Raw genomic sequence first — 27,749 nt, forward strand, 5'->3', positions numbered from 1 at the left:
CGTCCTTGTGGGAATAAAATAAATAAATGAACAAAAATATAGGCGACGAATGTGAAAGCAGACAAACTCTTGTGAAGTTTAAATCAACTTTAATGCCGGGAGTTGACGATTGAATGCTTGGCTATTAAAGTAACCCACCCCAAAAAAATTGTACTTAGAATATACACAGTACAGGGCTCCTTTGTAACAAACTTTAGAAGAAAAAAAAGGAGACCGTCTAAAGCGCTTAATGTAAAAATATTTAACTCGTTTAGTGCCATTGACGGCTAAAGACGTCAAAATTCCTTCTTTTTTTTCCCCACTCGGCTGGTTGTGAATGAGTTTAATGTTGCATATTGTATGAAAACGGTCACCCTAATTCATGTGCACATCTCTACACACGGCCACTTTGACCTCTGGATATATTAAAACAACTACCCCAATATTTTGGATTTTATGGACGTTATGCCTTTTCAAAGCTTAATGTCACTTTGTCTAAAAAATTATGAATAATCATCTCCAAAATATACACGCTCATCTCTACTCATGCCCACTACAACCTCTAAAAATATTAAAACTGTTGCCCCAAATTTTGTGGATGTTAAGAGTTTTCCTCTCCAAACAAAAGGTTTTGTTGCTTGAAATCTGCGATCAATCTAAATTAAAATTACTGCGTTTCTTAATGCCCACTTCAACTGCCGAAAAATTAAAACGCATTTGATGGACCTTAAGCCTTCTCTTCTCCATTGACGCTCACTAATGAATTGCATAATGAGGAAAACTCTTAACATCCAGAAAATTGTAAATATCGAGGCAATCATTTTGATATAAGCAGAAAAATCTTTTTTTTTTTTTTTTTTAGGCTGTGTGATGTCATTTTCAGTCAATAGCAAAGCAAAATGGCCGCCCTCATGAGATGGATAAAAACAGGAGGATTTTTTTTCTAAATTCATATTCCACAAATGCAATAAAAAAACATCATGAAGGGGGGCACATAGAACAAATGTAAAGACTTTTTTTTTTTTAACTTGCCATCTCCTTTAAGTTTTTTTGCACTAAGCGTTTTAGACTGTCCGCCCCCCCAAAAAAAGCAACCAGGAAGTCAAATAGGTACATTGGACATATATCTACAAACACCAGAATTACCGTAAGAGGAACAGTCCCACTTAGATGTACAATATTTCTCTTTCAAATGTGCGACTTCAAATGTGAAGCCATAAGGTTTCGTTTTTAGACACTTTCATACACAGAATTTACACAGAAAGAGGAGGAACTTCCAAGAACAACTCAGAATGAGCTATTTTCTTATAATACAAGGATTTTTCTTTGACTGTACAGCTGATGTAGGAAAAAGACATGAAATACAGACAAACCAAAATTCTACGTGTGACCTCGGACTGTTTTAACAGTCAAAGCACATGACACACTTCACTACAAGACCAGGTTTGATACCAAAACAAGTGTCAATTTGGCCTAATGTACATTTGTGCGCGTGTATTCCCTCATTAAATTTCCAGTCACGCCCTCCCCACCATCTTTGTATTTTTTTCCCCCTCAAACATTTAAAGTTGTTGAAATAAAGCCCGTTCAGAGGACGTCAAATGTAAATAATTGTCTGTCACACTCACACTTGAACGCAGCACGATGCCTTCATGTTCATCCGGCAAACAGAATGCTTGTAGTGCACAGTGATGATGATGGTAAAGAATGAGAGCACAATTAGACATTTAGCAAGCGGGCAGAGCGACATATGCTAATGATTAACGATTCCTCTCGGCTCCTTTTTGTGAGTAGCGCTTAATATTAGCCTCGGTCCATCAATACACGTCGTGATAAGAGGGAAGGATTGAATACTGGTTCACAGGGTGCATTGATTATTCACAACTCCTTTGTGCTAAACAGCTGTAAAATTTGCTTATTTTTAAATGTAAAATAATAACACCTTGTGATAAATGTTATGCATGTCAGTGTAGTTTGACAATGTTGGAAGTGGTACGCACCTCCACCTCCACCTCCACCTCCACCTGCCTTTGGCCTCGCCTTCAACACAACATCTGGACAACATCCTAATTAGCAGTGCTAAACTCACGTGTAAAAAAAAAAAAAAAATGGATCATTGACGTCTTTAGCCGTCAATGGTAGTAAATGAGTTCACAAAGTATGCGTATGAAAGTAGTTTCTGCTCAGCAATTTAGGAGTGTGGAAGCGGAGGAATTGCTCGGAGCAAGGGTGTCCAAACTATGGCCCCCACTATGACTTTAACTAATAAATAAATAAATAAATAAGGGATGTGAAAATGATGGAGTTGAAAAAGTCAGGTTGCAACACCCCTGCCCACAACTTCAACAACTAATAATACGTTGTCTTTAGAGAGAGCTTTTCTATATACATAAATAAAATATTTACAACTACGATAGTGACCAAATTTCTCTTCAGAACAGTGAATAGCAATCAAGAATTCCGTTTTGAGGTCGAATTGTTTCCTCGAAGGTACCAATGTCACATTAAAGTCCCTGTAAAGTGAAAATTCATGTCAATTTGACACAACACAGAGTTGTGTAGTTAGTTACCAACACTGTCAAATATGAATGGTTAAACATTTGACAAAGCATTTCTATTAAAAAAAAGAAAAGAAAAAAAAGAGCCTTCTCAGTCATGAAAAATATCTCAAGCGCGAGTTTGTGTTCGCTTAATGTGTGAAACCACACCCTGCTAAATATGGTCATAGTAACCAGAGACACTAGCTAGCTGACAAGCTAACAGGCGTCCGGGGCTTCTCTCCGATGGCAGAAGGTAAGACAGTTTGTCTGAGGCTTCACTTCCTCAATTGGAATTTTAATAACAACACTATGCCAGTCTGTAAATTGTAGCATGGAGGGAAGATGCATTTTTCAGGGTGGAGGCATAGCTAGCTAGCTAAATGACTAGCTAGCTAATGTACCTAAAAAAAAATGGATGTATTCTTCTTGGTTAATTGTATTCACCAAAATGAATGAACAATGTGACAATTAAGAGCAGAAAGGTCATCCACAAACCTGGTTGCATTCAAATTGAATGAATTCTTTTCATTCAATTTAATCTTTCATCTTTCAAAATTCACATCTATTGTCTATTAGGGTCACATTTTTCCTGTGACACAAAGTAAACTGAAATTTCACCGGTGAACCTCTGATGTGAACAAAAGTGCTCACATTCTGATGGCAGGAGAGGGGGACTCATTGTGGACGCTCAAGGGTGTCACTCAGTGCCATTTCAGTCAAAGACCCCCCCCCCCCCCCAAAATAAATAACTAAATAAATAAATCGGGAAAACTGGAATGGTGAAAACTGTTTAACGTGTTCATGGTGAGTCTTTCAGCGATTAGTTTCAAACATTTATAGTATGTTTCGAAACAAATGTCTAAATTCACTTTACAGGGTCTTCAACAGAAAGCTGTAGTGTAGCATTTTTTTTTTTAAATACGTATAATATAAAAACAATAGATTGTTTTCAGTGTGTTTGATAAATAAAAGTGAAGAATTTGACAGTGGTGCTTGCAACCTTCAATTTTTCTGTATGCGACCCACAGAGGAAAATGTTTGGACACCTCTGGCTTAGAGGCTGACAAGCATGACTTGAAGGTCAAACAAAAGTGCACGCACGCACGCACGCACAAACACACACACATCATCCCGTGGAGGAATACGGTGTGTCACTGTGGTAGTTGTAGTCAGGGCAGACCTTCTGCACCAGTTTATAGTCCACGCTGTAGAAGGCGATATAGATGCATATGACCTTGAAGGGCTTGGAGCAGAGCCAGGACACGTGACTCTGCGTCTGCTCCTGATAGCAAACCTTGGACGGATCGAAGCTGCACAGCGCCGTCTTCTTGTTGCGGTCCGTCTTCTCGTACTCAATGCGGCAGTTGAAGGACTTGGTGTCTTTGGTCTCCAGCGTGGACTGCTGGGCCACCTCGAACTCCACCACCTTGGACGGCGGCACCAGGCTCACCGACACGTTGCCCAGGCCGGTGGAGTTGTGGCGGAAGTAAACGCTAAAGGTGCCGTTGCCGTGGTCCACGATCTTTCCCGTGATCAGCAGGTTGAGTTTGACCGTCTTGATGTTGGAGTGGAAGTCGCCCCACCCGAACATCTTTTTGAACTTGCCGGTCTTGACGATGGGCCTGCGTTTAGTTCTGGCCTGCGGATCCTGAACATCTGTCTGGTTAGATAACCAGTCCCAGAAGTCCTCCATGTTCTGTATGTAGGACATTTCCCGCACGTCGCTCTTGAACCCAGGGGAGGCCCTGGCGAACAAACGCAAGGGGTTGAGGATCCGAGGACTGGCGCCCGTGGGAGACGACAGTTTGTGCGTGCCGTCCCCCCACTCCATCAGCTCTGTGGCTCCCGCGCGTACTTTGCTGCATGCGGCCTTTGGAGAAAACACAACACACACAAGTGACGCTAATCAACAATTATGCAAATAGACATTAAACAAAGAAAATTACATATTGTGTATTTATTTGCCCCGTTTCTTCCCAGAATCAAGTTGAATAAGAAAAAAAATTTAATTTAATAATAACCACAAAAATAAAACATTCAGTTTGTCTACTGAAAAATGAAGCTTGTTTTACGGTTTCACTTTTGCGAAGCAAGTTGGACGATGAGTTCACTTCACACACTACAAAATAATTAAGTAGGCTTTCCAACACAAAGTATCCCAGAAATGCAAAATGAAGCTAATTGACTTGACTATGTTAGCATGTTGGACGATGTTTTGGCTAGTTAGCTTGTCACGCTAATGGCTCCAATCTGTGGCTAACAGCAATGTTTGCTAGCATTTGTGTAGGTGGAGCCTAATTTCACATTAAATATATAAATCATCCTTGATTGTTTGGCAGTTTTTATATTTTTTTCACATGAAGATAAAATGCTAACGATTGAACGAACATGTTAAAAAGTGATGATTTGAGAGGAATGAGGCTTCCGCTGGATGCTAGCAAAAAGGCGCTAGTCCAACTGTTACTTAAAAGTAGTCGTGATGTTGCCGTGTGCATCACTCGGATGTATAATCGGCTCCGATTATCCTCAGCACTCAGCCGCGACGTCTGTATCACAGCTGTAGTGATAAACAGTCCATCATGACTCCCTCTCATGTGAGATTCCCGTTCCAAAAACCACGTCAAGTCGCGAAAACAATCTCAACACCTCACTCGGTCGTAAAGTAACAGTAAAATTCTTTGATGTTGCGTGCCTATGAACCTTGACATGTAATGGCGGCCAACAATAAATCAAGCTTATCATATAGTTAAGTACGCGCTAAGTGCTAATCCAGATGCAGCAATGAACTGTGATCCGCCTTGTGCCTCAAAGCTGTTTAGCCTCAGGAGCAATTCCTGGTCCACTTCAGATAAAGCGTTAATAATTCACCGCAATAAGCTTAGCTAGTTTTATTAGTAATTAGCGCCGGCTTTCCCCAGGCCCTGTTGCGGGGATCACTGAAAGAAGCAGATGTTGAAAGCAGTGAGAGCAGCGGCTGTATAAACTCTCGCTGAGCTGCTATGCGCTACTTTCAGAGTAATTACCATTTTGCTGTAAGCCGAAGTGAAACGCACGTGGACTGAACTAACAAACTAGGTCTGTCTGCGAGGAGTTACGTAAAAGCTTTTCTTTACACGTTATACAATGCAACATTATAATGATGACTTACTGATGATTATTTATGGGATGTAAGATAAAGGGTCAGGCAAAATGATCTGACACATTTGTAGGTTAAAAAAAGGCGAATAAATGAAACAAAAAAGTACTTTTATATATTCAGCACTGTTTTACTTTTTAAAATATAATGTAACATAATGGCATTATGTGTACTTTCTTGACTTTATTTGCCTTTTATTTAACCTACAAATACGTACGATTATTTTTGCTTAAACCTGTATAACAAATAACAACGTAGATTTTTTTCTCAACTTTGCTTGAGTATCATTTTTTCTAATGCTTTTTTACATTTAATCCCTATGTGTACATCTACGTAAATACAGATTCTGGGTATTTTGCTACCTCAGCTCTATATACTCCAAATTTAATATTTCAGTAAAGCGCACTCTAATGATCGCTCATAGAATAGGCAAGTTATATCCAAAAATCTACCTTGACATCGATAACTCACAATGCGTGGTTCCAATCATGAGCGAGTGAGCTCTAACGGGGTAAGCAAACGTTCACGTTCTCTCAGGTGAGATATTTATAATGCAAATGAGAGGAGAAGTTTAAGTATGACGAGCAACTGGGGAAATTGCGGTGGCAACAAGGGGGGATGAGGAGAGGACATATCGACTTAAATGCTCCGAGACAGACGAAGCACGGAGAACCTGAAATCCTTCACTGATGTATAAGCTTCACGTTGCCGCTCTCTCACTGTCACTCTGTGACAACACGCACGCGCGCAAGCACACGCACGCCTCGCTCATTTAGGCACCAGTGATGTCTTAGAAACTCCGCCATGAGAGAGAAAAAAAAAGGGGGGGGGGAGACTCTTTTTGTACAACAAAACGCAACGAAAATATGAGGCAAGGTCTTATGAAGGAGAATCTACAAAAATCTTAATTAAGATTTCTTAATCTGTGCTACCGTGCTGGAGCCGTTTCAGGGCGACTTGAAATGAGACATTCTAACGGTTATAAGTGGAGCCTCACAGAGTTTGAGAACAGCAGAAGTCATTTGAACAGCGCAAGGCAAAGACGAGTGGCAAACGTCGCCGACGCATATACGCTCAAGTCGGACTCGGCCTGGCACACTCATTTACTATAATCGTGCATAATTAACACTCCCGAGGTAACTCTGTAGTGATTAACAAATAATTACACAACATATATCAACAACCTGGTTGGGTGTCACCTCCGACAAGTGCTTCCGTGTTAACGGAGGCACGCAAGGACACAAGAATTTTGCTAGTTGGGCTGACGTCAGTTTTCGATTAGTCTTCAATCAAATGAATATAAACATCGCTTAAAATCTTAAAATAACTAAAGATTTCAGTCTTAAATTATAGGCACATTAAATAGTCATTTATCCATTATTCTAGGTAATCATCTACATTTTTAATTAGTGATAGACCGATATGCTTTTTCCAGGGCCGATATGGATACAGATTATTAGAAGTCATGGAGACTGATAACCGATATCTGAAGCCGATATATATATTTGTTGAAAAAAAGGGGAAAAATTGTGTCAAATTTTTGAATAATAAAAACTACAACACTTGACTTAGTTTAAAGGTCATTAAGCACGTTTATCATTATTATTTTTTTTGGGGTGATTTACGACATGTTAAAGCTTTCGCCAAATATCGTCCCTGCCGATAATCAGTCTGTCACTATTTTTAATGCTTATTTCATCAAATTGGGTAGCGTATGAATATCCTGTGTAGAGGTTCTATCCCGTCACGGGCGTGCATTCTGTGTACTTCATTGTGCGCTGATCAATACGGTCAGGAGATTTTGTTGTAACTAGAATTCTGCCAGGGTAGATCAGCCTCGACATCAATCTGTAATGAGCAGTAGCGAACCGACTGGCTGCTTGTCCCGTGGGTAGGCGTATCTTTTAGGGCCTGACATAAAGGTAATTGCTGCAGTGACCACAAGTAGCCTCTAGAAGGTTATTAAGAAGCCACTGACATCTGGATCTTCGGAAAAGATGCCGCTGAAACGCCTTTGAGGTGAGCAGCCGGTGGCGTGCTGCTAAGCCGTGATGGGCCGTGTGCCGCGGGCGAGGCTACGGAGGCATTTTGATGCCGATGATGGAATCTCTTTCAAGTTAGTTGACAAGGAAGGTTGCCACTTGCGATGTGAAAGCAGCTTTTCTCTTTATTTTCTGGGCAGTGTTGAGAGCTGGCTATATCTTCATTTGCAAACTTGCCAAGTGTGTTTTTGGTTATCCGAGGGAGGATTGGTTAGAGGCGTGTTTGTGAGGATAAACAAAATGGGCAATTTAAAAAAAAGCACTTTCAGGAACGCACGCCACTCTTTCATGGATTTATCTGTGCAAATTGACCTCACTCTGGAGTGAGGTCAACCAATAAAGTTGCATTTTTTTAAACGATGTCGTATCAAGAATGCTACAAGGCCACCTAATATTGGGATGGACCCGAACTGACAGCCAGCATGACTAAATTACCCCTCTGACATTAAAACCACTGCGGAACCACAATCCCCATTGCCGCATCCTTCTCAAGTCCTCTTCCTTCTTATGTTCCGAGGCATGTCATTTGTAATGATTCCCATCCAGAGCCTGTTGGAGGAGAGAAGGCCCTGGAGGTGCTTAGGCAGCCCAGCGTGAGCGACAACACGCTGCTGAAGAAGAATAGATCTGTGCTATGATCAGTGGAACAGCCTCACGCGCCAAAGCCATCACTTTTAATCCGAGTTGTGTCTGGGAAGAAGATGCATGGCAGGTGCTTCAGTGCTGTGCTGGATCGCGACAGATCACCCACACGGAAGGCGTCGTGCTCGTCACACAATAACACCATTAGGGTGGGTGTGTCCTCATCACACTTCAGTTTACATTATTTTTTTTTTTTTAAATTTGCACCCAGTAAATGAACATACGCATGCAAACACAAGCTGCAAGACCCGCTAAAAATGAGCGTCATATTCATTGTCAGAACACGGCCTGATGAACTTTCGTCTGGCCACTGTGTCAGGTAGTCATGACCTCAGGTAACCTTGTTAACATACTTCATTAACACAAGAGGTACTGGATCAAATAAAAAAAAAAAAATAAACTAAATGAATGAAAAGAGGATAGTATTTTTGCGACATTATTAATATTACTAACAGCAGTCTATCATATTTGCAGAGTGTGTTGCTCCAGAACTATGTGTGTGATTTGTGTCAGCATCTTAATGTTTCTGAGAAATAATGAAGAGAGAGAGAGAGAGAGAGAGAACAAAATATAGCGCTTAACTACCCATAACATTTCAGGAGTCGACGTTTGTTTATGCACATTAACAAGCTCAATTGACTCTGTATTAAAAAAAAATGGCTGCATCTGGAGGGGCAATGCATAGTCATGACCATTAAAAAGAAAATAATAAAAGACTTCCAAAAGAATAGAAGCTTCCTTTTTCCGCACCTTTGTGTATTTGTATTTGACACCATCTGTGATTTTTTTTTTTCATTCAGTTCAGGAGACGATGAAGAGAAAAAATAAGGAGAAGGCTAATGAGATCAAAGTGAAGTGATGTTAATGTTTTTGGTCACATAGTCCCATGCTATAATTTGTTCTGTCTTTCCAGACGTCACAACTTTTCCAGTGGACAAATGACTTGGGGAAAAAAAGATCACATTGCCAGGAAACATAATGAGCAAATGGGGATCCTATCAAGTTTGGGGTCAAATTGATCAGGTGGTGTGGAGGAGACGATTGATGGAACGAGTGATATTTAACATTTCTAAATACTTGGATTGTGTGTATTTATTTTCTGTTCACCAAATCATCGCAGGTTTCAAAACAAACATGGTGAAGAGGCATTCAGTTGTTATGCTGCACGCAGGAGGAATAAATTGGCAACAGAAGTAAAGTCAGCCCCGAGTGTAAATGCGTCGGAATCTAGGATTTAAAATCAATTTCACTTTCTTTCTTTACTTTGCTTTTAAACGCCATTAAATCTTTTTTTTAATTGTTGTCAGCGTACCTTCTTGAAATGATAATCAATTTTTATTTTAATTGCTGTGCCTTAGAATGTTTTGGGCTTGTGAAGAGAACGTTATTACCATGTAATAGCAACAAAATGACGATTCTTATTTTAGGCAGATTCATGAGGCGGTTGCCAAAGTTCGTGTGAACTGATGCTGTTGATTTTGTAACACTGAAAGAAGACACTCCTACTATGAAATAAAATTGCAGACGATTTCCGAGCTGGCCGTTTCAAAAACGCTTCTTATGAAATACTACCTTGCTGTTCATTATGTCACCGAGCTGCTTGCATGGTACGATTTACATGAATTACGGCATGAAGCTCTGCTTTAGCCAGCATGGATAATATGATGTGACTTATTAGTCATGTTCCAGCGACTGCTTTTTTTTTTTTTGCCACCACCACTATCTTTCATCCCTCCCCGGCTCGGATCGGGAGGCATTTTTAAACGAGAAAAATTATGCAACACCAACCAATTACGCCGGCGACATACCAGGAAAACTACAGCGCTCACTCTTAGTCTGATGTGGGTTTTTTTTTTCGCATTCTAATTCTTCTTCAACTTCTTGTAGCAAATACGCAACATCACAGACGACAAATTGAGCGTAGCAATTTGGAATTTAACAAAAGACGATGAGAGAAAAATATCCTCTGCGATGTTAGTCCAACTGCAGCAGATAACAAAGTTCGACAGAGCCAGACAGGTGCTATCTATCGCTTTTTCCACACTGCTCGACAAGTTCACGTTGAGGGGAAGCTGGAGTCTATCTGGGGTTGAAAGGCGGACTACACCCGGCCCAGCGTATCACGGGGCGAACGTGAATGGGGGGCACAGAGAGGAAATTGAGGCCACGTCAGCAACAAGTGAACCAATACACTGCTGCCCACCGGTTTCTTTGGACAAATGAATTCTGCAACTCAATAACTTCTTGTTAAGTAAAAGTTACCACAGCTGCAAGTGCTGGACCCAGTGGGGCGCTACTCTCGACATTTCCTCGTAGGAAGCAAGACCCTCAGATACACAAAATTGACACGGGGAAATATGAGACACTATCGAAAGTATCTATCACTATCTGTAGAAATTTCCACTGGAAACTTAATTTACTCTCGACAATAAATGAAACACTAAGAAATTTCCAATGTTTTGTTTTGCATGAGCAATCATAATAATAATAATAATAATAAATTAATTTCTTTTGGAGCTGAAGAAGCTTGACTGTGTACTGACATTGATCTCCTCATAAAAATATCCATGGAAAAAAAAATGCAGTTATGGAGGATTTATTGTGAAAGCTCGGCTTGCTTCAATTTCGATTAGAACTGATGGGGGAAAAGTTGTTTGGGGAAAAAAAAAAAAAAACAAGAGTTTGTTCAGAAAGAATCACCTTGGAGGTTCTACGGTATTGGGAAGCCAAGAAAACTATCAAATGCTTTTTGAGTGGAACAACACGTGCAAATTTAAAAAAATTAAAATAAATAACAAAATAAATAAATGGTCGTAATTAATTAATAAGACACAACAGTGTCACATTATCGTCCCCAATAATGGTTCAAATAATGATAATAAGCAATCCAAATAAAGTTCTTTGCTGTGTTCAAAGTAAGCATGTTTTTTTTTGCATCCTTACAGGAATATTAAATAAAATTACATTTTACTACCTCATTCCATCTGCGCATCACTTTTGTAAACAAAATCGGCGATGGAGGGGGGGCGCCATACAAAATATCCTAAAACGTGTTCTCAATCGCGTTTCAGTGAAGGATATAAAATTCCAGCGATGATGTTGGGTGTTTGGAAAAAGTGTTCACGGTACTCTTGGACAGAAGCCTTCAGGTAAGGCGGATGCCGGCGTTATCTCAACACCCGCCACATGTGACAGCAGCCGAGCCATAAACACTTCACGTTTTTCGACAGGCGTTACCTTTCAACGCATCATCACTTTCATTTTAATCCCCTTACACGGTCAAAGCGCCAAGTCCTGCGCAAGCTCCTGACACCTGCAGCACATCTCACACGCGTCTGATAGCGACGATTCAAGGAGGTAATACCAACCTGGAACATTTTACCGTCATCTGGGACACTTTTGACTTTGTACATCATCAGAGACGACTTGTAGAAATCCTCCACTAATATTTAAGAAGTTGGATTCGGAAATGAATCCAGTGGTTCCTTTGTAGTTTGTATCAGTCATCTTTTTTTTTTTTTTTTTAAAGTGTGCTAACTTCAATTTGGCGTCTCCTTCTCTCTAACTCCTTGTCACAACTGATGTGGCTGTTTTATTGCAAATTCTTTCCGGGTGGATTCGCCCATAAGGGCAGTAAAGTGAATTTTGACAGCGCAATTGTTTCTGTAGCGATACAGATTGCGCCGCAGTTGCCGTTCGCTTTGAAGAACAACTAAAAAAAACGTGGCTTCCTTTCTCCTCGCGGTGGCTCTGAAGACGAGCACATCACAAGGCATAAACACAGACGGAGAGGAGCTGACGGCTCTTGGCAAGGCCTGGAAATGACAGGCTGGAAGAAAAGAAAGAAAGGCCTCAAAGCTCAGAGCGCAGGCGAGGGAAACGTTAAAGGGAGAGTAATCAGAAAGGAGATTTATCATACTTATTGTAAAGCTGTCACACCTGTCTTTTACAGAAAAGTTCCACTGCTTTAATTAAAGAAGTCAATCATTTTTCAACGCTTTGACATGCGCTGGGTTTGCCCGCTTTAGTCGAGTGTTAATTAGAATCGTTGGATGTCACAGTGTGGAGTATTCTGGGATGATATGGACATTTAAAAACTTGCTTTCTGGAGTGATATTTTGGTCAAATTAAATCATGCATTTCATTGTTTAAAATTCAAACAATTGGCGGAAACTTCTGCCGGACGATTACGAGAATACTTCCGGAGAGATTCAATATCTCACTATAAAGTCAATTAACGGGTCTCATTGTTGTTTTGTTGACCAATTAATGGTATACGTTGACAACGGCTGCCTAGGAGTGTTTAGTGACCCTCAGCCTCTACTTCACAAAACAAAAATCTCACCGAATGTCAGAAAAAGTATGAACACTAAAAAAATGATGATGACTAATTAAATTAACTAAATGTGACATGTGGGCCTTTTGAGTTGAACGTAATGCTAATATCGTGGCCCATGAATAGCGAAAAATCTAATTGGATGGCGGTTTAATTTTTTAATTTTTTTTTTCAAACCCCCAAAAATCTTGAATTCGAGGGGATAGCCCACAAAAAAGCCAATACAAAAATATATACAACAACATATATAAAAATAAAATCTGCCTGTTTTATGTCATATGAAAGAGATTGTAGTCATATTCTAAATGCTTCAACATTATGGAAATGACAACACATATAGCATAGCATGAAATCTTTGTGGAAGGACACGTGGGAAAAGTATAACACACTCCTCCAACCCCTTACTAAGTCGCCGTTGAGAACATGACGCGTCAGTGTGTAGCTACTACACAACTCTCACTACTTGTGTCGTGCCGCAGCGCTGAAATGCATTTAGTCGCTAAGTTCCCTGTGACGATGTGCATCAGAGGGCGCCGTAATGGTCCTGACCCTGCAGAGTTGTAATGGCAACGCTGTAAGATAGCTGAAGCTGGGATCTAACGTTGCCGCGGGCTGCCATAAAAATTCATAGCTGTGGACCAAGATCAGGAAACTCAACATCATATTAAACATAATGGATCCTTGCAGCAGAGCGGAGAGTGTGAAGTCCTCCTAAAGCAGGGCTCAGCGCATCACTCCCCCCCCCCCCTTCCCCCTCTTCCCCCCGCCTCTTCGCACGCTCACATCACAAGACCAATCATGCCGCTCCTAATTGTTTGACTCAAGTCCTTAATCGTCCATCCCCGCCATCCCGTGAACGTTACTGTCAGTGCAAAGGGCAACCGTGTCACACCTATCAATCCCTTTCAACTTTCTTCTCTTCATTTTAAGACCTTTATCATGAATTGATCGCCACGACACACAATTACGCCTGATGATTGGAAAAGAAATGGGTTGCGGGGCTCAAAACAGTCAATACAAGTCGCAGAGGCTTTGAGGGTTTCAAGCGATTCGAGAGATGACAACCTTTGCCGTGGGGTGTGGGAGACAACAGTCAGGCTGGGGGGGTGGTCTGTAAATGCCACGGACAATATTGTTCTGGAGGGATTATGCAGTCAAGCCCTGTGTCTGAAAGCTTGTGGCCCCAATATGAGCAAAGATTCGCATCAGCACCGTGCAAAGTTCCCAAATGATTCCTGGAAGGCGCCGCATGCACGCACACAAGCAAGGCCCTTTAATGCCACAAATCCACGCTTAATCACATCCACAGAGATTCCGCTGGCCTGCTTGCCTTTTCCATCTCATATTCTGCTCGCTCTCTACGCGATTGCACTGCTCGGCTTTCAAAAACTCAAAACTCAAGTTCCGCTTCTTTTTTTTTTTTTTTTCCTTCCTCTCTGCCGCTTTCTTACAAACCAAATCCTGAGAGAGGTTGATGTGAAGTCCCGGCAGAGCAGGGATGTGAAGGATATAAACACATTTCTTATTGTCCATCGGGATGGGAAGGGGTTGGGGGTGGGGGCGGACGCCGGGGTAGGGCGGCGCGGTCTGTAAAAGAGACGAGGACCTTATCACAGCCTGGCAGCTCTGTAATTCGGCGCCATGATAAAATGGCGGCACGGAAAACCTTACAAGGCTGGCACAATCCAAAGACGGATTAGGTTTTTCTGACATAAGCTTCCTGAAAAACTAATCAATCAGCCCATGCGGTATTATCACAAGCGTGAGATTAAAGAGCTGCTCCTAATCCACCGCACTGTACATTTTTATTACACTTCTTAGTGTTAGCTGCCTTTAAATACACAATATATAAATAATATTATAAAAGCTAATTGAGCACTAGGAAGGGGAAAGAGGTTATAGCGTCCTTAGAGAGGGACTTTGTGTAGCATTTGTGTTTTGTTACGAAGAATGGGATCAAGCTGTTGTCCTTGCCAGAGTGCGTTTTGACTTTGAACCGAGGCCTCATTGTCTCACACCCAACTCTGCTTGACAATTACAGCCGCTAAAACGAACCGGAACCAAATTGCGTCAGAGTCCCTGAGACTTTTTCGGGGGCAGCGAAATAAACAAGGGTGTAAAAATCGGAGGCGACTCCCGTGAGAAATGACATGTAATCCGTGAAATCAGCGCACATCAAAGTTGGGGATGAACTCCGAGCGTGTCGCTCCAGAGACGCTTGCGAGTAAACAGCTCGGCTTTGTCTCCTGGTCTGTGGAGACGGAACACGGATCTTCTTGGGCCACGGGAAGTGATGCTTTGTTGTGACATAATATTACCAAAGAGCCGTAAAACACAAAGGCCTAACGGGGCTGGTCAATGTCAGCTTTGGAACAGCGACTAAAGACGCTTTCATGCCCGCATGCAATCGACGAGGCAGGCGTCGGGAAGACGGATGATGTTGAATGGACATTGTTCTGCTGTCATGGCACGGGCATGACTGCAGCAGATGTCACGGGGAAGAATGGATTCTCTCAGGATGGCACCGACCCGCTTATTTGTCCCTGAGGGTACAGCACAGATGTCGCGACCGGGGTTAGATTTTCACACTTTGACTCCGATTGGGAGTGTTCCATTGACAATCTCAGTGTGTCACCCTGTCGGGATACGCGAGCAACGCTGACATCCACAAACGAGAGTGCCACACCCAAACAAATTCCTGCGGTGTCCTTCAGTAATGAACTTCACATTGGTAGACTTTCTTTGAGCTGTGAAGCTTTTGGGGTATTAAAAGCCGTATGAGAAGGGCCAACGTGTTTGTCCCTAGCCAGACTGGTGAGTCTGCATCCACTGAGGCATGTGAAGAGAGCCACTCCAGGGAAGCAGTCTGTCCCTTTCTCGGGAGGCACGGCTTTTCAGAGTCAGACCGGAGGCTGATGACTAAAACATGGGTGCAGCCGCATCTGCACACTTAAAGAAGCCCCCATGTGAGGAACTTCTTCAAACAGATGGCATTTTCTGTCCAGATGCGATCGAGCTAACAGGCCCTTTAAACCAACACAATCCTGATAAAGCCTACGTTGTTATCTGCTACCTACATCAGCAGCTTCCAGGAAGAAATGCGAGATAATAGACCTTTGTAAGATTTGGATTTGATTTCCTGGGAGAGCTTGCTGGTATTACCGCAATAAAAAAAAAATCATTAGAAAATAAATCTCTGGTAAATAAATATTCACAGGGACGAATGATGGGGGAAATTTTGCACCTTTTTGTAGTCTGTTTTCTTCAATCACATTTTTCAGGATGTCCAAAAATGCCCCAAATCAAAAATAATTCAGTGAGTACCAACTACACAAGGTCAAAACAATAAATAGCAATAATGTTTCGTTCTGGAAGAATTGATCAGACGCAAAGCATTTCAATATTCTAAACATTTAAAGACTCCAAAATAGTAAAGAAAAATAACACTGCCTTTTCAAAGATTACACATATGAGGATGTGTAAAAAAATGTGTCACAATTTTGAATGCTAGACATTTATATATATATATATATATATATAATGCACATTCATGGGAATATTAGTAAAAAAATCATTAATAACAATAATTAAATAATCATAGTTTTAGCTATAAATTGTGTCATTGACTAAGATGGGCCACAAAAATAAACACATTTGAATTCATTTTGATTCTAAAAGTACTCTAAACATGCGTATCAAAGAGCATTTGAGGAATAATAACTATGAGAGTTTCTTTAAGATGTTAAAATAACTAATAAATGGCAAAAAAAAGTGACTTACTGACTGTTAAAATATTTCCCATCATAGCCAATTGACAACAGAAAATGTGCAACAGACATACATCAAAGGATAATAGTGACATAAAAAACTTAGTGATTCGAGTCTCACCTGGTGCAGAAGGAGAGAAAATAGGAATACTTGCAGGGGTCCCATCTTTGGTGACTTTTTGGGGAGGGGATGTGTTTATTCAAGAAGAGCAATGTTTAAATCCTCTTGAAGATGTGAAGATTCGGAGCAGACGGGCATATGTCGCTCAAACATCTCTGTGGTCAACTGCAAAAGGGCGAGAGAGAAAAAAAAAAGTAAACAACATCACCCATTTAAACCGTAAAGAGATCATCTTGATAATTAATAAGAAGTTGGACTTACCTTTTTTTAATGTAATTGCTCACTTAATTGGCCAAAAGCATCTCTTGTCACTTCAATCCACTTTGGTCAAAGTGTCCAAAATCTTGGCTTCTCCACAATCACTCAATTAGCACAAAGCTCCAAACTCTACAAGGAACCAACACAGAGTGGAAATGCTCCTTCCCCGCTAGTTAATCCCGACAAATGCTTGAATACAAGGCGGCTGTCAAGTGAAGTATCCCACAGTGCGCGCGCCGTGCGCTCTCTCAACTCAGCACGATCCTCAGCGCGTCTCCACACTCCACACGCACGAACGCACGGCATCCAACCACAGTGCACGACACTCACACGCTTGGCACCACTGCGACCACCTTTTGTTAGGGGGAGGAAAACGTCGCCTAAGATTTAACCCTTTGGAGAGACGCACACAATCTTGTCTACTTCGTGAATAATACAATGCATTAGAACGCAATTTGTAGTCGTTATTTGATCATCAAGGATTGTAATGTGTGTAACTACTGCATTTTGGCATCACAAATTAAACTGATATTGGTGTTATGAATGATTCAAAGGTCACCCGACTTCTCTTAGAGAGGGTCAACTGCTGTGCCCAAGAGGTGCGACTTGGCCACCTTGCAAGAGTTGTGGAAACCATAGGACTTTAGCGCCCCCATGTGGTCACTTGGGAACACGAAGGAAAGTGGTGCTCGCAGTTACTCGAAATACAAACGAATACAGTATACGTGCTAATGAAAAAATTGACTATTCAATACACAAATGTCAAACGCCTTATTTATGTATTTGGGGCCCGCTGAAAAAAAAAGAATGTTTATTTTCATTTTGTGTTTCTTACTAAAAGTGATTTGCTCTTTTCATTTGGTAAGAAAATCAGGTACACATTTGTATTATATGAAGTACCATAGAGATTTCGTAAAATACTTGCCATCATACTTTATTTCACAGGACAAATTACAAAAATATAAAAATTAAAAAACGACGTTGTTTTGTTGGGTTGGAGTAAGCTATGCTCCCCATGTGGAGAGCCAAGTGATAATATGAGAGTTCACCTCCTCTAATACAGACTCCTCTGACCTTCCTGACACTTTCAGGCCATGACTTCCTCCACTCAGCCAGAAAACCTCCACCTGAGCGCTCATCTTCTTTACTGTTCCATCAAAAAGGACCTTGACAAAAAGAAAAAAAAAGAGAAGAAAAATTCCTGTTATGATAAATGTTGATGATGCACTGAAAAGACAAATGTAGGCTATGCACCCTATCACACATGTTGTCCTCTGTGCCTGAAACAAAGAGGACAGTCATGCTTTCAGGTAGCCCCCGGAGAGCTTCGCTGCGCTGTCGATGGGCGTGAGTCTGTCCTGGAGGGTGTAGGGGGAAGGACAAACAGATGACACCCTGAATGGAATCTTCCGATTCATCACTTAGTTGCTTGGCCAAGGCAGCGGCAGCACGGCAACCCATTGACCTGCCTGGAGACAAACATTTTTTTCCTAAGGCATGTGGCACATGGATTTATGGCATATAAACCCCCATTCACTTACAGTATATTACTGCTTACCTCCAAAGAATGTGTTCTTTATGGTGAAGTTTGGCAATGACTTCAAGTAGTACTGGTATAAAAAAAAGTACAGGAGAACATCACAAATGTGGCCATGCATTGGGATTTCTGAGCTGAAATACAAAAACATACCCACATCGCACGGTAAGCCTTCACTCTATACGCCAGGTTTAAACCTTTGCAGGTAAATCGGAGACACAAGAATCCCTTTGAGGCCAAAGAGTGTGCCAGAGAAACAAGATTATTGAAGTTCATGTCTCCACCAGCTCCATGGGTCAGTATGACAGCTGTGTTGATTTGGTGCTCTGAGGAGGCAGGAACACACAATGCAGCCTCCAAACATTTGGTCCCAAATGGCACCTGCACACGTTCCTGAAAGCAGCAAGTGATTATTTAATAATAATAATTAAAAATTGTAAACCAGTGATATAATAATCATCATTAATTTGTCCTCCAGTTTGTTTTGTCCAAACTTGAATGAATTTGTGTTTGGAATAATAAAAAAAAAAAAGTTGAGCATCTCCTGGAATTTTCGAATATAGGCCAAGTGTCACAAAATACAAACAAAGCACATAGGTTCTTAATTGTTATTGTAAGTTGTATAATTATTCACTACAGATCTTAAATGTTGACTGTGGCCCACACAAATACTAAAACAAGAAAACAAAATACATTAATCTCTTTTATTTTGTTTGCCTTTAGTGTTGTTATGAAGATTTGTTGTTCAATTATTCAATAAGAGAATGTATTTACCAATCCATCATACGAATTTTTATTTTTGGGCCTCTTGGTCTCCAAAACAGGGTGCAGAACAGGTACCCCCAAAAACATTCTCACATTCAAAGTAGTGCCTCAGTCAACGTAGTACGTCGTTCCATATACATAAGGACGATTATGATCGTACTTTCTTACGTGCATGAATTATGTCAGTTCAATAAACATGAAGCTGCTTTGTTTTGGTTTTTACCTCGCAAAACTTGTCCATCACCGGCTGCCGCTATCACCAACCACTTCCGGTTCTCAATGCGGAAGTGCATCACTCAGCGTTCTACACAATAGCCAGCAGAGGGCGACATCTGCGTTTGCAAAAGGTGAGCGAGCGGACGAAAATCAATGAATAAACCAATCCTGATAATATGCCCATATTTTTGTTAAGTGAGCAGGCCAACAATGGACAAGAAAAACGAATAGAGATATCCAGTCGCAGCACAGTAAAAGAGTGGTTTGCAACTCTGTCACACAATTGAATTTTGTTCCACGTAGCAGAAAATAACTCAGTTAACATAACTCAAAGCCCACAGTAAGGTAATTTCAGTAAAAGAAAAATATTTATTTAAAAATGATATACAATATTCAAGTCATGGTATTAACAGTATTGAAATTTGGGAAATGGCACAAATTGAACATTTAATCAATTCAATATTTGGCAAGACACTATAAAATTCTCCCAAAAAAAGCTGACAGTCTTCTTGGAAGTCTATCAAAGTTCATCCTTCACCTGTAAAACAAACATTTTAGTAAAAACAAGAGTAGTCACTACAATATAAAAATACGACATTTGGCTAGACATCCTCTGATCACAGCATGCTTTACCATTTGATTGCATTAAGATGAACACGAGGATGACATCATGTTGTCCTTACCTGTGTCCGCCGACAAGAGCATGGAAAGAGGTCATCACTGGGATGTTCTACCAGCTCCATGCCCTCACGTATCTTAGGTTCAGTCACCTGGAGTTTAGCATATTCCTACAGCAGAGCGATCTCGATTAAACAGAGACATACCAAAAAAAACAAAGAGGTATATTACCTTGAAAAGTTTGTAATAATAACAAAATATGTTGTCTCCCATAAGTCGTTTGCGTGCAAACTGTTGACCTGCAAGAGCAATTTTCTTGGCCTGAAAGACAATAAGCATCAATAATTGCATGAAATCCACTGAAACACGTTAGAAAGCACAAATCTGATAAAGCAAATGAATAATAAATTAAACCTCTCTGTCGTGGTCTCGAGCCCACTGGATCTTTTCCAGCAAATCTCGTAGATCCGCCCTGACTGGGATGTAGTGTTCCCAAGGTATGAGCTCATTGTAGAAATGCTCGTAGTAGCCGGAATCCTGCTTGAACACCACACCGTCTCCGGCCAGAAGGTAAGGCAAGCGATATGCGGCCACAGTACCGTCAATGTTTATTTGGTACTTGTACTGAAACCATAACACAAAGACAAAACACCTTAACAGCACACCTTGTCACGTTTCAATCGAACTCCAGGTAAATAGAAAAAATAAATAAAAATAAAAAAACACTCACCTTGAAGAAATCAAAGAATGACACATGCTTGACCAGCGGGCCGTACAGACTCTCGTCATGCTTGAAGAAGAAGAAGTTGGTGAAGGCAGCATCTATCATGTGGGGGTGGGCCCTAGACAGCTTGACCAGCTCCAGACGTTCCTGACGACTGTCCCGCCCTCTCCAGAAGGCTGTGGCGTTCTTCTTGGCCCACGGTGGTCCTGTATTCGCCTGCACCGACATCATGTCCAGGCTCACTCTGTTCATTGGATGTGACAACACGCCATGCATCAAATTTCAGTATTTCCATACAGAGCAACATGTGACAGTGATCGATAGCGTGCTGATGGCTTTAGTCAAGGTGGAGGGAATTATGCACAGTTTCAAATAGGATGGCCGAGTGGTCTAAGGCGCCGCGTTCAGGACCCAGTCTCCCCAGGAGGCCTGGGTTCGAATCTCGAATTTCCCCATTGTGGGACTAATAAAGGCAATATTATTATTATTATTATTATTAAAATAGATGTCAGTGTTAGCACAAAATCTTCTGGCAAAAAAAAAAAAGCCAGGAAAAGCCTACTGAACAACTGAAAATTATTTGGGGTGCACTTTTATTGAAGGCAGGCACGTGATGACCCACATTTAACATGAGTTTAAATGTGATTGTGAGAGGTACTTCAAAACCAGTTTCAACAACTAATTCAATTGCAATGCGTGAGCGCTTACCTCCCCATGGTCTCAAGGACAGACTCAGTCAGGTCGTACGTGGGCATGACAATATCTCTGGTGTTGTTTGAGCCACACCACGAGAAGATAGGATGAATGCTCTGAGTGGGTTTCCTCTTCTCGAGCGGCCAGTCACCCAGGTTGACAAAAAACTCCATGTCAGGTAATTTTACCTGGATCCACAACAATATGTGTGTGTTAAATATAAATGCTAGTAGGTAGGTACGTGTTGTTTAAAAAAAAAAAAAAAAAAAAGGCTGGATTTATAGTGCATGCATGGTTCAAGTGACACAATTAAATTTTTTGATGAGAAGAGACACAAATACGGAAAAAATATTAAATTGGACACCATCAGATTAAATCATCAAATGTGGGTAAAAAACTGATACGTATCGCAGATTTGCCTGTCTATCTAGGTCGTTTCATGTGTTCTGTAAATATTAACATCGTCATCGGTTGAAAATTGCATGGAAAAAAAAATATCTGATCTGGTCAATTAATTTGAATTATCCACATGGAGCCACAATAAATCCAGCTTTAGAAAGATGGAAATAAATGCAATTTGCCTTTCTGCTAAGTGACAGGAGGATGGCATCCATAAAGATTCGGAAACCAACGTGCTCTCCAAGCGTTTGAACGTAGACCTACAAATGGAAAAAAAAAAAGGGTTAAACATTATGAACAATTTAGCAAAGTCTTTTGAGTTTTCAAAATGAATTTCAAAAATATATATATTTTTCCTTACAAGCAAAAGGAAAAGATTCAGCAAAATGTGCAATTTCATTTTTGTTTAAAAAAAACAACAAAAAACAGGGGTATTTATTTTAAGGCGAAGCCCTGCTATATACAGGTAATACACAACATCATGTGTGCACCTTGTTATCTTTGATGGTGTAGTGGCAGAGGCTTTGTCGCTGCCCAAATCGCAGCGGAATCTCCTGAGCGTTGCGATCAGGGTCGACACTGGCGAATTGGGACAGGTCGTGCTCGATCTGGGGAAAGGAGTGAGGACAGTGCATATGGGACTGCCAAACAGAACCCTCCAGTTGCGGACAGTCACAGCCTTCATGGTACACTGGTCCTGATGGGACAAGTAGAAAACACTTCAGCAAGGTCAATATTTTACACGAAATCAAATATTGTAATATTTATATACATGCTCTAAATTGTCAATTTTCTTTACAGTGAATAAACGGTTAATAATGTCCAGGTGAATGAAATGTCCCGGAGCCGATTGAACGTAAGAGCTTCCATTGTACTATTACTTCACAATCCACCTCTGAGAATATATGGAGACTTGGCCACGTGTTGGTCCATGAGCAGAACGTGGACGTGAAGGTCGGTGTAGCTTGCGTACATTCTGTAGCGAACCAGGAAAGACCCATCTTGACGATCCAGAACTTGAATCCAGATCCTGGTAAAATGCTCCAACGGAGACACAATCTTGACCTCAAAGGTTTTCTCCCCTGGTGAAGTTGTTAGACTGTGGGAAAGAGCAGAATGTCATTTTGCACAAAAGCTATGTATGTGAGCCCTGCTAAATACTTACCCGGAGTGAAGTGACGCTAATGGCTCTCAAAGTGTCATATAAATCGGAGTAGTTATTTTTAAGGTTGATTATTATGGTGGAAGTTGACGAGTTTTTTTTTTATTATTATTTTCAGTTATATTCAAGTCAGTCTCGGCATGTTTCTGTGCCATTAACTGCCCACAAAACCTTGACATATGAATGTGTGTATAAGTCAAGCGCACACAACAAAAGACAGTAAGAAATGATTATCTATTCCAGAAATACCATATAATAATAATAACAGCATAACAGGAAACATCATGTATCACGTATCAATCCAAAGTGGGCATTGTTGTTTGCGTCTCATTAGATTGTACACGTGTGCCTGTGCTAAGAATAGTAATACCTGTGTGCATTGCAATGTGTTTATGCCACAGGGGTGGGCAAACATTTTGATTGGCAGGTCACAATGGGTTCTAAAATTTGACAGAGGGGTCGGACGAAGAGCAGATGGATGGACTGTTTTGGTAACCTTACCTCATCGGAGAAAAAAAATACATTTAATTTTCAGTGAAAGTGAACAAAAGCATTACAACAATAAATATGTCTTTGAAGAACCACAGTATTTAGAAATTAAAACATTAACAAGGTTTATTCATTTAATTTTTTTCATGTTCAGCAGGCCGGATTAAAACGTTTAACGGGCCGCATGTGGCCCCCGGGCCGTAGTTTGTCCACACCTGGTTAATGGTAATATGTTCACTCCACCACGTTTTTAAAACGAAAGGTTGACATTTATACCCATGTTGCAACTTGATGAGCAGCGTGTGCGTGTGAGACAGTAAATGCAACGTGATGCCTTCATTCAAGTTTTGCACCTGGAGGCGAAATACTTTCTTGTCTGTCTGGCCCCTCGCCTATGAATGGATTACACTTCAACAGCCGTGTTATTATACACGTTTTGGCGAGATTTACAACTTGACTCTTTTCTTTACTGTCACACAATATCAACGAGTGGTTTGAAATACGGCACCTCTGTTCCCCTGGAATAACTTTCTGCAATGACAAAAATTGGAAATAAGTAGGAAAGTGTGAATTAGAAAATTTGGAGGGTATGTTTTAACCACCAGTTTCCAAGGAAACAAAAAGTGTGTTGCAACAGACTCGTAATAATAACTGACAGCATACTGACGATGAAATACAACCGACGTTTTTCCGTTAGATTACTTTAACGTAGCAGTTTACTGTATTGCGCTGTACTTACTTTGTCCCTAAACGGTCCACTGCCTGGATGAAGAAAAAACGAGCCGGCAGGACAATATTTGCTTCTAGTCCGGGCCCCCAGACGAGAGTCTTTGCGGCGCTAGGAGCTGCCGAGTCGGCACCGACCCCCGGAAGGTGAGGTTGGAACACAGCCAGACCCAAAAGCGAGCACAAGCAGAGTCGAAGCAACATGATAGTCCAATGTCGACTCTCCGCTATTGTTGCCTGTTTATTCTCGTACTCCCGTTGATTTAAGTTCGCCTAACTTGCCATTGTTTCACTTAAAGTGTCCGGATACTATATGCGGTTTAAAGAATAACGGTGCCGTTCCAGTGGGTGTTGGTTCCGCTTCCATTTGAAGTCCACTACTGGACTGTTAAATATTTAAACGCGTCTATAATAAGAACATTATTTGTAGTTAGTTGTTTTTAAAGTGCTAGCTTCAACGTTAGCTTCTCCCTGAAAGTTTAAGAGATTCATCCCTATTCTGAAAAAGTATGTGAATGAGTGGGAGGAGCCAGGAAGAGACAGCTTTACGATTGGTCAGTGCTGCGCCCAATGAGACGTTTGATTTCGCCTTAATCCGGAAGTCGTGAAACGTGTTCCAGTATTTTTATTGTTTGTAAACAATACAAGACAGGATACTCCGGGCAGAAAAGTGATCTGGAAAAAAATAAACAAAAAAATTAGGGTTGCGTCGCATGTCAACTCAAAACGTTTAGGATTTTTAGACAAGAAAAAATATCTAAATCCATCTGAACCTGTGGATGAGAAAGATGAAATGAGTGGGTGTGGTAAAAAGCTGGACAGAGATTTGCAAGATAATATTTTATGAGCCATTTACCCAATTTTCTCAGTCGCTATGCCTTGGTAAAATGACGTGGTTTGTTTGTGACGTCATGGTGAAACGCCCAAAAGCATTTCATCATACACAAAAATGCTCCAGTGATAAATACAGATCTCAACGATGTACATCAATCCAGTTTATTATCAGTTTGCTTCTGCGTCAACATATGTTCAGCTCTTTAAGTCAAGTCATCTCTATTACACTAGTATAATATTGAGAAGAAAAAGTGGTAGAATCCATTTAAATAAGACAAACTTTGCTGCCATCATCGAGAAAACTTGAGAAATGCTTTTTTTTTTTTTTCAAGGATATTACTGTGTGAAGAACAGAGTTTCAGTGGTTTTGACAAAATCAGAGTACCAGCAGTGACAGGTACAACACATACAGAGAAAAATACCCCATCTGTTTCATATTTTTGTTTCTCTCACCCAATATTCAAAAGTACAGCTAATATATAAAACAAAGAAAACAAAAACATTTAAATAAAACACCCTGTCAGTTGGTCAATTTTTTTACTTCATACCTTTTTTTCTGCCATTCAGACTGTGTCGAAAATAAATTTAATTAAAGGTACAGAGAAATATTTTTGACAAGTGTAAGATGTCTCATTAAATTAAAATAAATGTCATTCGGAAAATGTGTGTGGCTCATCTATTGAATTGTATGGGTGAAAATCACGAGTTGTCAGTAGCCTGACAAGCAAGTCTAATAATGCAAAAAGACATCACTGCGGTTATGTTTCACTGTACTTTGCATGTGTATGTTTGTTACACCTCAATGCAGGTGTGAGACCAACATAATCAAGGCGCAGTGATTAATTTGTGTCGATGCTTGGGTGCATAAAGGCCTGACGTGTAAGAGATTTTTTTCCCCCCCAGATCATTTTAAAATACAGACAAATACACAGGTACAAAAGATCCTCTTCACTCGATGTCGTCGGCTTGCGTCGCGTAGCACTGACATGTACAACACAATCACAATATGATACACCACCATGTATCATGAAACATTTGTTGTTTTGAACATACAAGAGCCTTCCATTTGAGAGGCCGTCACCATCAAATATAGGACTGCGACAAGAGGATACCATAATCATCAAGAACAATATTGAATGAAATAAAAGTAACACAGTTGTCTTTAGTTGAAATTGCTGCTGTTTTACACATGAACATCTTCACTGACTCACATCGGAATAGTACTGGAAAAATACAGTTTTTTTTTTTTTCGGAACCATTTACCGATAAACGACTTACAAAGAAGTTGGTTGAATGGATGGTGGAGCCAACTCCTCTTTGCACTGCCATCACACAGACAGCAACAATCACTGTTATGAACACGCAGGTCCATTAAAATCCTGAAAATACTCACAAGTCACGACTTGTAACAACTGAATTGGAGCGAAATGAGAGGGTGGTAGTCCTTTTTAATTGCTTTGGCAGAGACTGAGTTTACGGTATTCTTGTATTGTTTAGCACTATTTTTTTTATTTTTATTTTTTAAATGTGTGGCACTCATTCTTTCACATACACACAACATAATTTCCCACTAAACCTGCACATCTCGCAAATAGTGACCCAAATGATGAATCAACAACATAAGTCTCATAAGTGTTATTTACTAAGGAAAACAACTTTTTTTTTTTTTTGACTCCATAAAAATGCCCCTTTAACATCCATTGACGTGTCATCCGAGGAACTGGAAACAAATAAATGACCGCCACTATTTACTAGGTCTTTGTAACTTTACACTCATCTTAATTTTTTTTATGGCACGTGAATAATATATAGAAGTTTATATAAACATACTTCTCCAAGCCTTTGCATACATCTCAAACTATTCTTTTCAGAATCCCAAAATGATAGTCGGGGAGTGGAATATTAGCCTGATCATTTATTTGAAAGTAGCAGCAGCCCAAACGTAAACATGATTAAACTGTGCGGTTAATAGCAAAATCCGTTTAAGGTTGCACTAGGATGCAGCCAAGAGTACCTGGTATGAACAAAGTTTTCGTGGTATATTTTAGTATGTGAAGAGGAAGCTAACTATGTGCATTTTGAAGTGTGTGAAGAAATATTCGCAGAAAAAAGTCAAAAGGAAAACGAGGAACGGGAAGAGAACGCAAGTTTTGGCTTAATAGCGATGCAGGTATATATTTTTAGTTTTTTTTTTTATATATATAGATTTTTGTCAATATTTCAAAAAATAGAACGTTTTTCATAGTTTCTGTAGTTGGTTATATTAATAAATAAAAAATAATAATTGAATCTCCTGTCAAAGTAGCATTAAAGTAAGCATGCTGCTTTTTAATATGGCAGTTTGATATTTTGATAGTCATTCCTTTCTTTTTGTTTCATGCATGTCATGTTGATTTCTTAATTGTTGAGTATCTACATAGTGAGGTCCAAACCCAGCCAGAACACACACACACGCACGCACACGCACACACACGCACACACACAGTCCTCCAAATGCTACCATCTATTTCTCCCCATCTTTCTCAGAAAACGATCAAATGAGGATCTCTCCTGTCCTCTTACCGCGCGACAATGTCACACACTTGGCTCAGACGCCATCAAGAGAAAGTCTTTCTTCAGCCTCTCTTTTATTTGCTCTCATCCATGGAGTTAAGATTCCTGTCCTGGCGCAATGCCCTCCGAAATCCATCCGTTGGCCTCACTTGGCTCTCGTCATTAGAACTGGTACCACTTCTTGTCCTTGCACTTTAACATGAGCTGGAAAG

At 40.5% G+C, this 27,749-nt stretch overlaps 4 protein-coding genes across 19 annotated transcripts in view; all 4 read right to left on the reverse strand.

Annotated features, from left to right (window-relative positions):
• Positions 1-560: 560 nt before the first annotated feature.
• On the reverse strand, positions 561-17,137 carry nxph2a (neurexophilin 2a). Its single transcript, XM_088315713.1, has 3 exons — positions 16,827-17,137; positions 16,564-16,729; positions 561-4,389 (listed from the first exon to the last, which is right to left on the reverse strand). Exons 2-3 carry the CDS (start codon positions 16,606-16,608, stop codon positions 3,646-3,648), a joined length of 789 nt encoding a protein of 262 aa, XP_088171839.1. The 5' UTR covers positions 16,609-16,729; positions 16,827-17,137; the 3' UTR covers positions 561-3,645.
• Positions 17,138-17,684: 547 nt separating this feature from the next.
• tex30 (testis expressed 30) lies at positions 17,685-19,616 on the reverse strand. 4 transcript variants are annotated; one of them, XM_088315738.1, is made up of 5 exons: positions 19,133-19,333; positions 18,512-18,751; positions 18,380-18,431; positions 18,076-18,290; positions 17,685-17,987 (listed from the first exon to the last, which is right to left on the reverse strand). In XM_088315738.1, the coding sequence occupies exons 1-5, from the start codon at positions 19,208-19,210 to the stop codon at positions 17,826-17,828; spliced, it is 747 nt and encodes a 248-aa protein (XP_088171864.1). In that variant the 5' UTR covers positions 19,211-19,333; the 3' UTR covers positions 17,685-17,825. The 4 variants fall into 4 exon arrangements, with proteins under 4 accessions (XP_088171864.1, XP_088171868.1, XP_088171869.1 ...); XM_088315742.1 differs by having other exon boundaries at positions 17,686-17,987; positions 19,292-19,328; XM_088315743.1 differs by having other exon boundaries at positions 17,687-17,987; positions 19,217-19,333.
• A 72-nt stretch (positions 19,617-19,688) lies between these two features.
• Positions 19,689-24,649, reverse strand: poglut2 (protein O-glucosyltransferase 2). The gene is made up of 10 exons (XM_088315737.1): positions 24,164-24,649; positions 22,667-22,872; positions 22,265-22,470; positions 21,956-22,033; positions 21,390-21,562; positions 20,688-20,925; positions 20,372-20,581; positions 20,189-20,278; positions 20,023-20,127; positions 19,689-19,877 (listed from the first exon to the last, which is right to left on the reverse strand). The coding sequence occupies exons 1-10, from the start codon at positions 24,352-24,354 to the stop codon at positions 19,860-19,862; spliced, it is 1,515 nt and encodes a 504-aa protein (XP_088171863.1). The 5' UTR covers positions 24,355-24,649; the 3' UTR covers positions 19,689-19,859.
• Positions 24,650-25,123: 474 nt separating this feature from the next.
• Positions 25,124-27,749, reverse strand: part of stxbp5l (syntaxin binding protein 5L) — an 82,943-nt gene continuing 80,317 nt past the window's right edge. For all 13 annotated transcript variants that reach the window (XM_088315724.1, XM_088315736.1, XM_088315734.1 and 10 more), the window contains one exon: positions 25,124-27,741. In XM_088315724.1, the coding sequence (XP_088171850.1) occupies positions 27,700-27,741 (42 nt within the window). In that variant the 3' untranslated portion in view covers positions 25,124-27,699. The remainder of the gene's footprint in view (positions 27,742-27,749) is intronic.

Source organism: Idiotropiscis lumnitzeri, chromosome 14, assembly GCF_059441095.1.
Source record: "Idiotropiscis lumnitzeri isolate Australia: NSW breed Sydney's pygmy pipehorse chromosome 14, RoL_Ilum_1.0, whole genome shotgun sequence".
Classification (NCBI taxonomy): Eukaryota; Metazoa; Chordata; class Actinopteri; order Syngnathiformes; family Syngnathidae; genus Idiotropiscis; species Idiotropiscis lumnitzeri.

Bases quoted from the DNA above. Each gene is read 5' to 3' on its own strand.
- nxph2a (XM_088315713.1), bottom strand. From the start codon at position 16,608: ATGGGACCCCTGCAAGTATTCCTATTTTCTCTCCTTCTGCACCAG. The intron at 4,390-16,563 runs GTGAGACTCGAA...TTTTCTCCAAAG, and splicing joins TTTCTCTCCTTCTGCACCAG to GCCGCATGCAGCAAAGTACG.
- tex30 (XM_088315738.1), bottom strand. From the start codon at position 19,210: ATGTTTTTGGGGGTACCTGTTCTGCACCCTGTTTTGGAGACCAAGAGG. The intron at 18,432-18,511 runs GTATGTTTTTGT...TTTTTATACCAG, and splicing joins AGGCTTACCGTGCGATGTGG to TACTACTTGAAGTCATTGCC. The intron at 17,988-18,075 runs GTGCATAGCCTA...CTTTTTGTCAAG, and splicing joins AGGACAACATGTGTGATAGG to GTCCTTTTTGATGGAACAGT.
- poglut2 (XM_088315737.1), bottom strand. From the start codon at position 24,354: ATGTTGCTTCGACTCTGCTTGTGCTCGCTTTTGGGTCTGGCTGTGTTC. The intron at 22,873-24,163 runs GTAAGTACAGCG...TCTTTCCCACAG, and splicing joins GTGGACCGTTTAGGGACAAA to TCTAACAACTTCACCAGGGG. The intron at 21,563-21,955 runs GCAAATTGCATT...TTGTGGATCCAG, and splicing joins TCCTGTCACTTAGCAGAAAG to GTAAAATTACCTGACATGGA.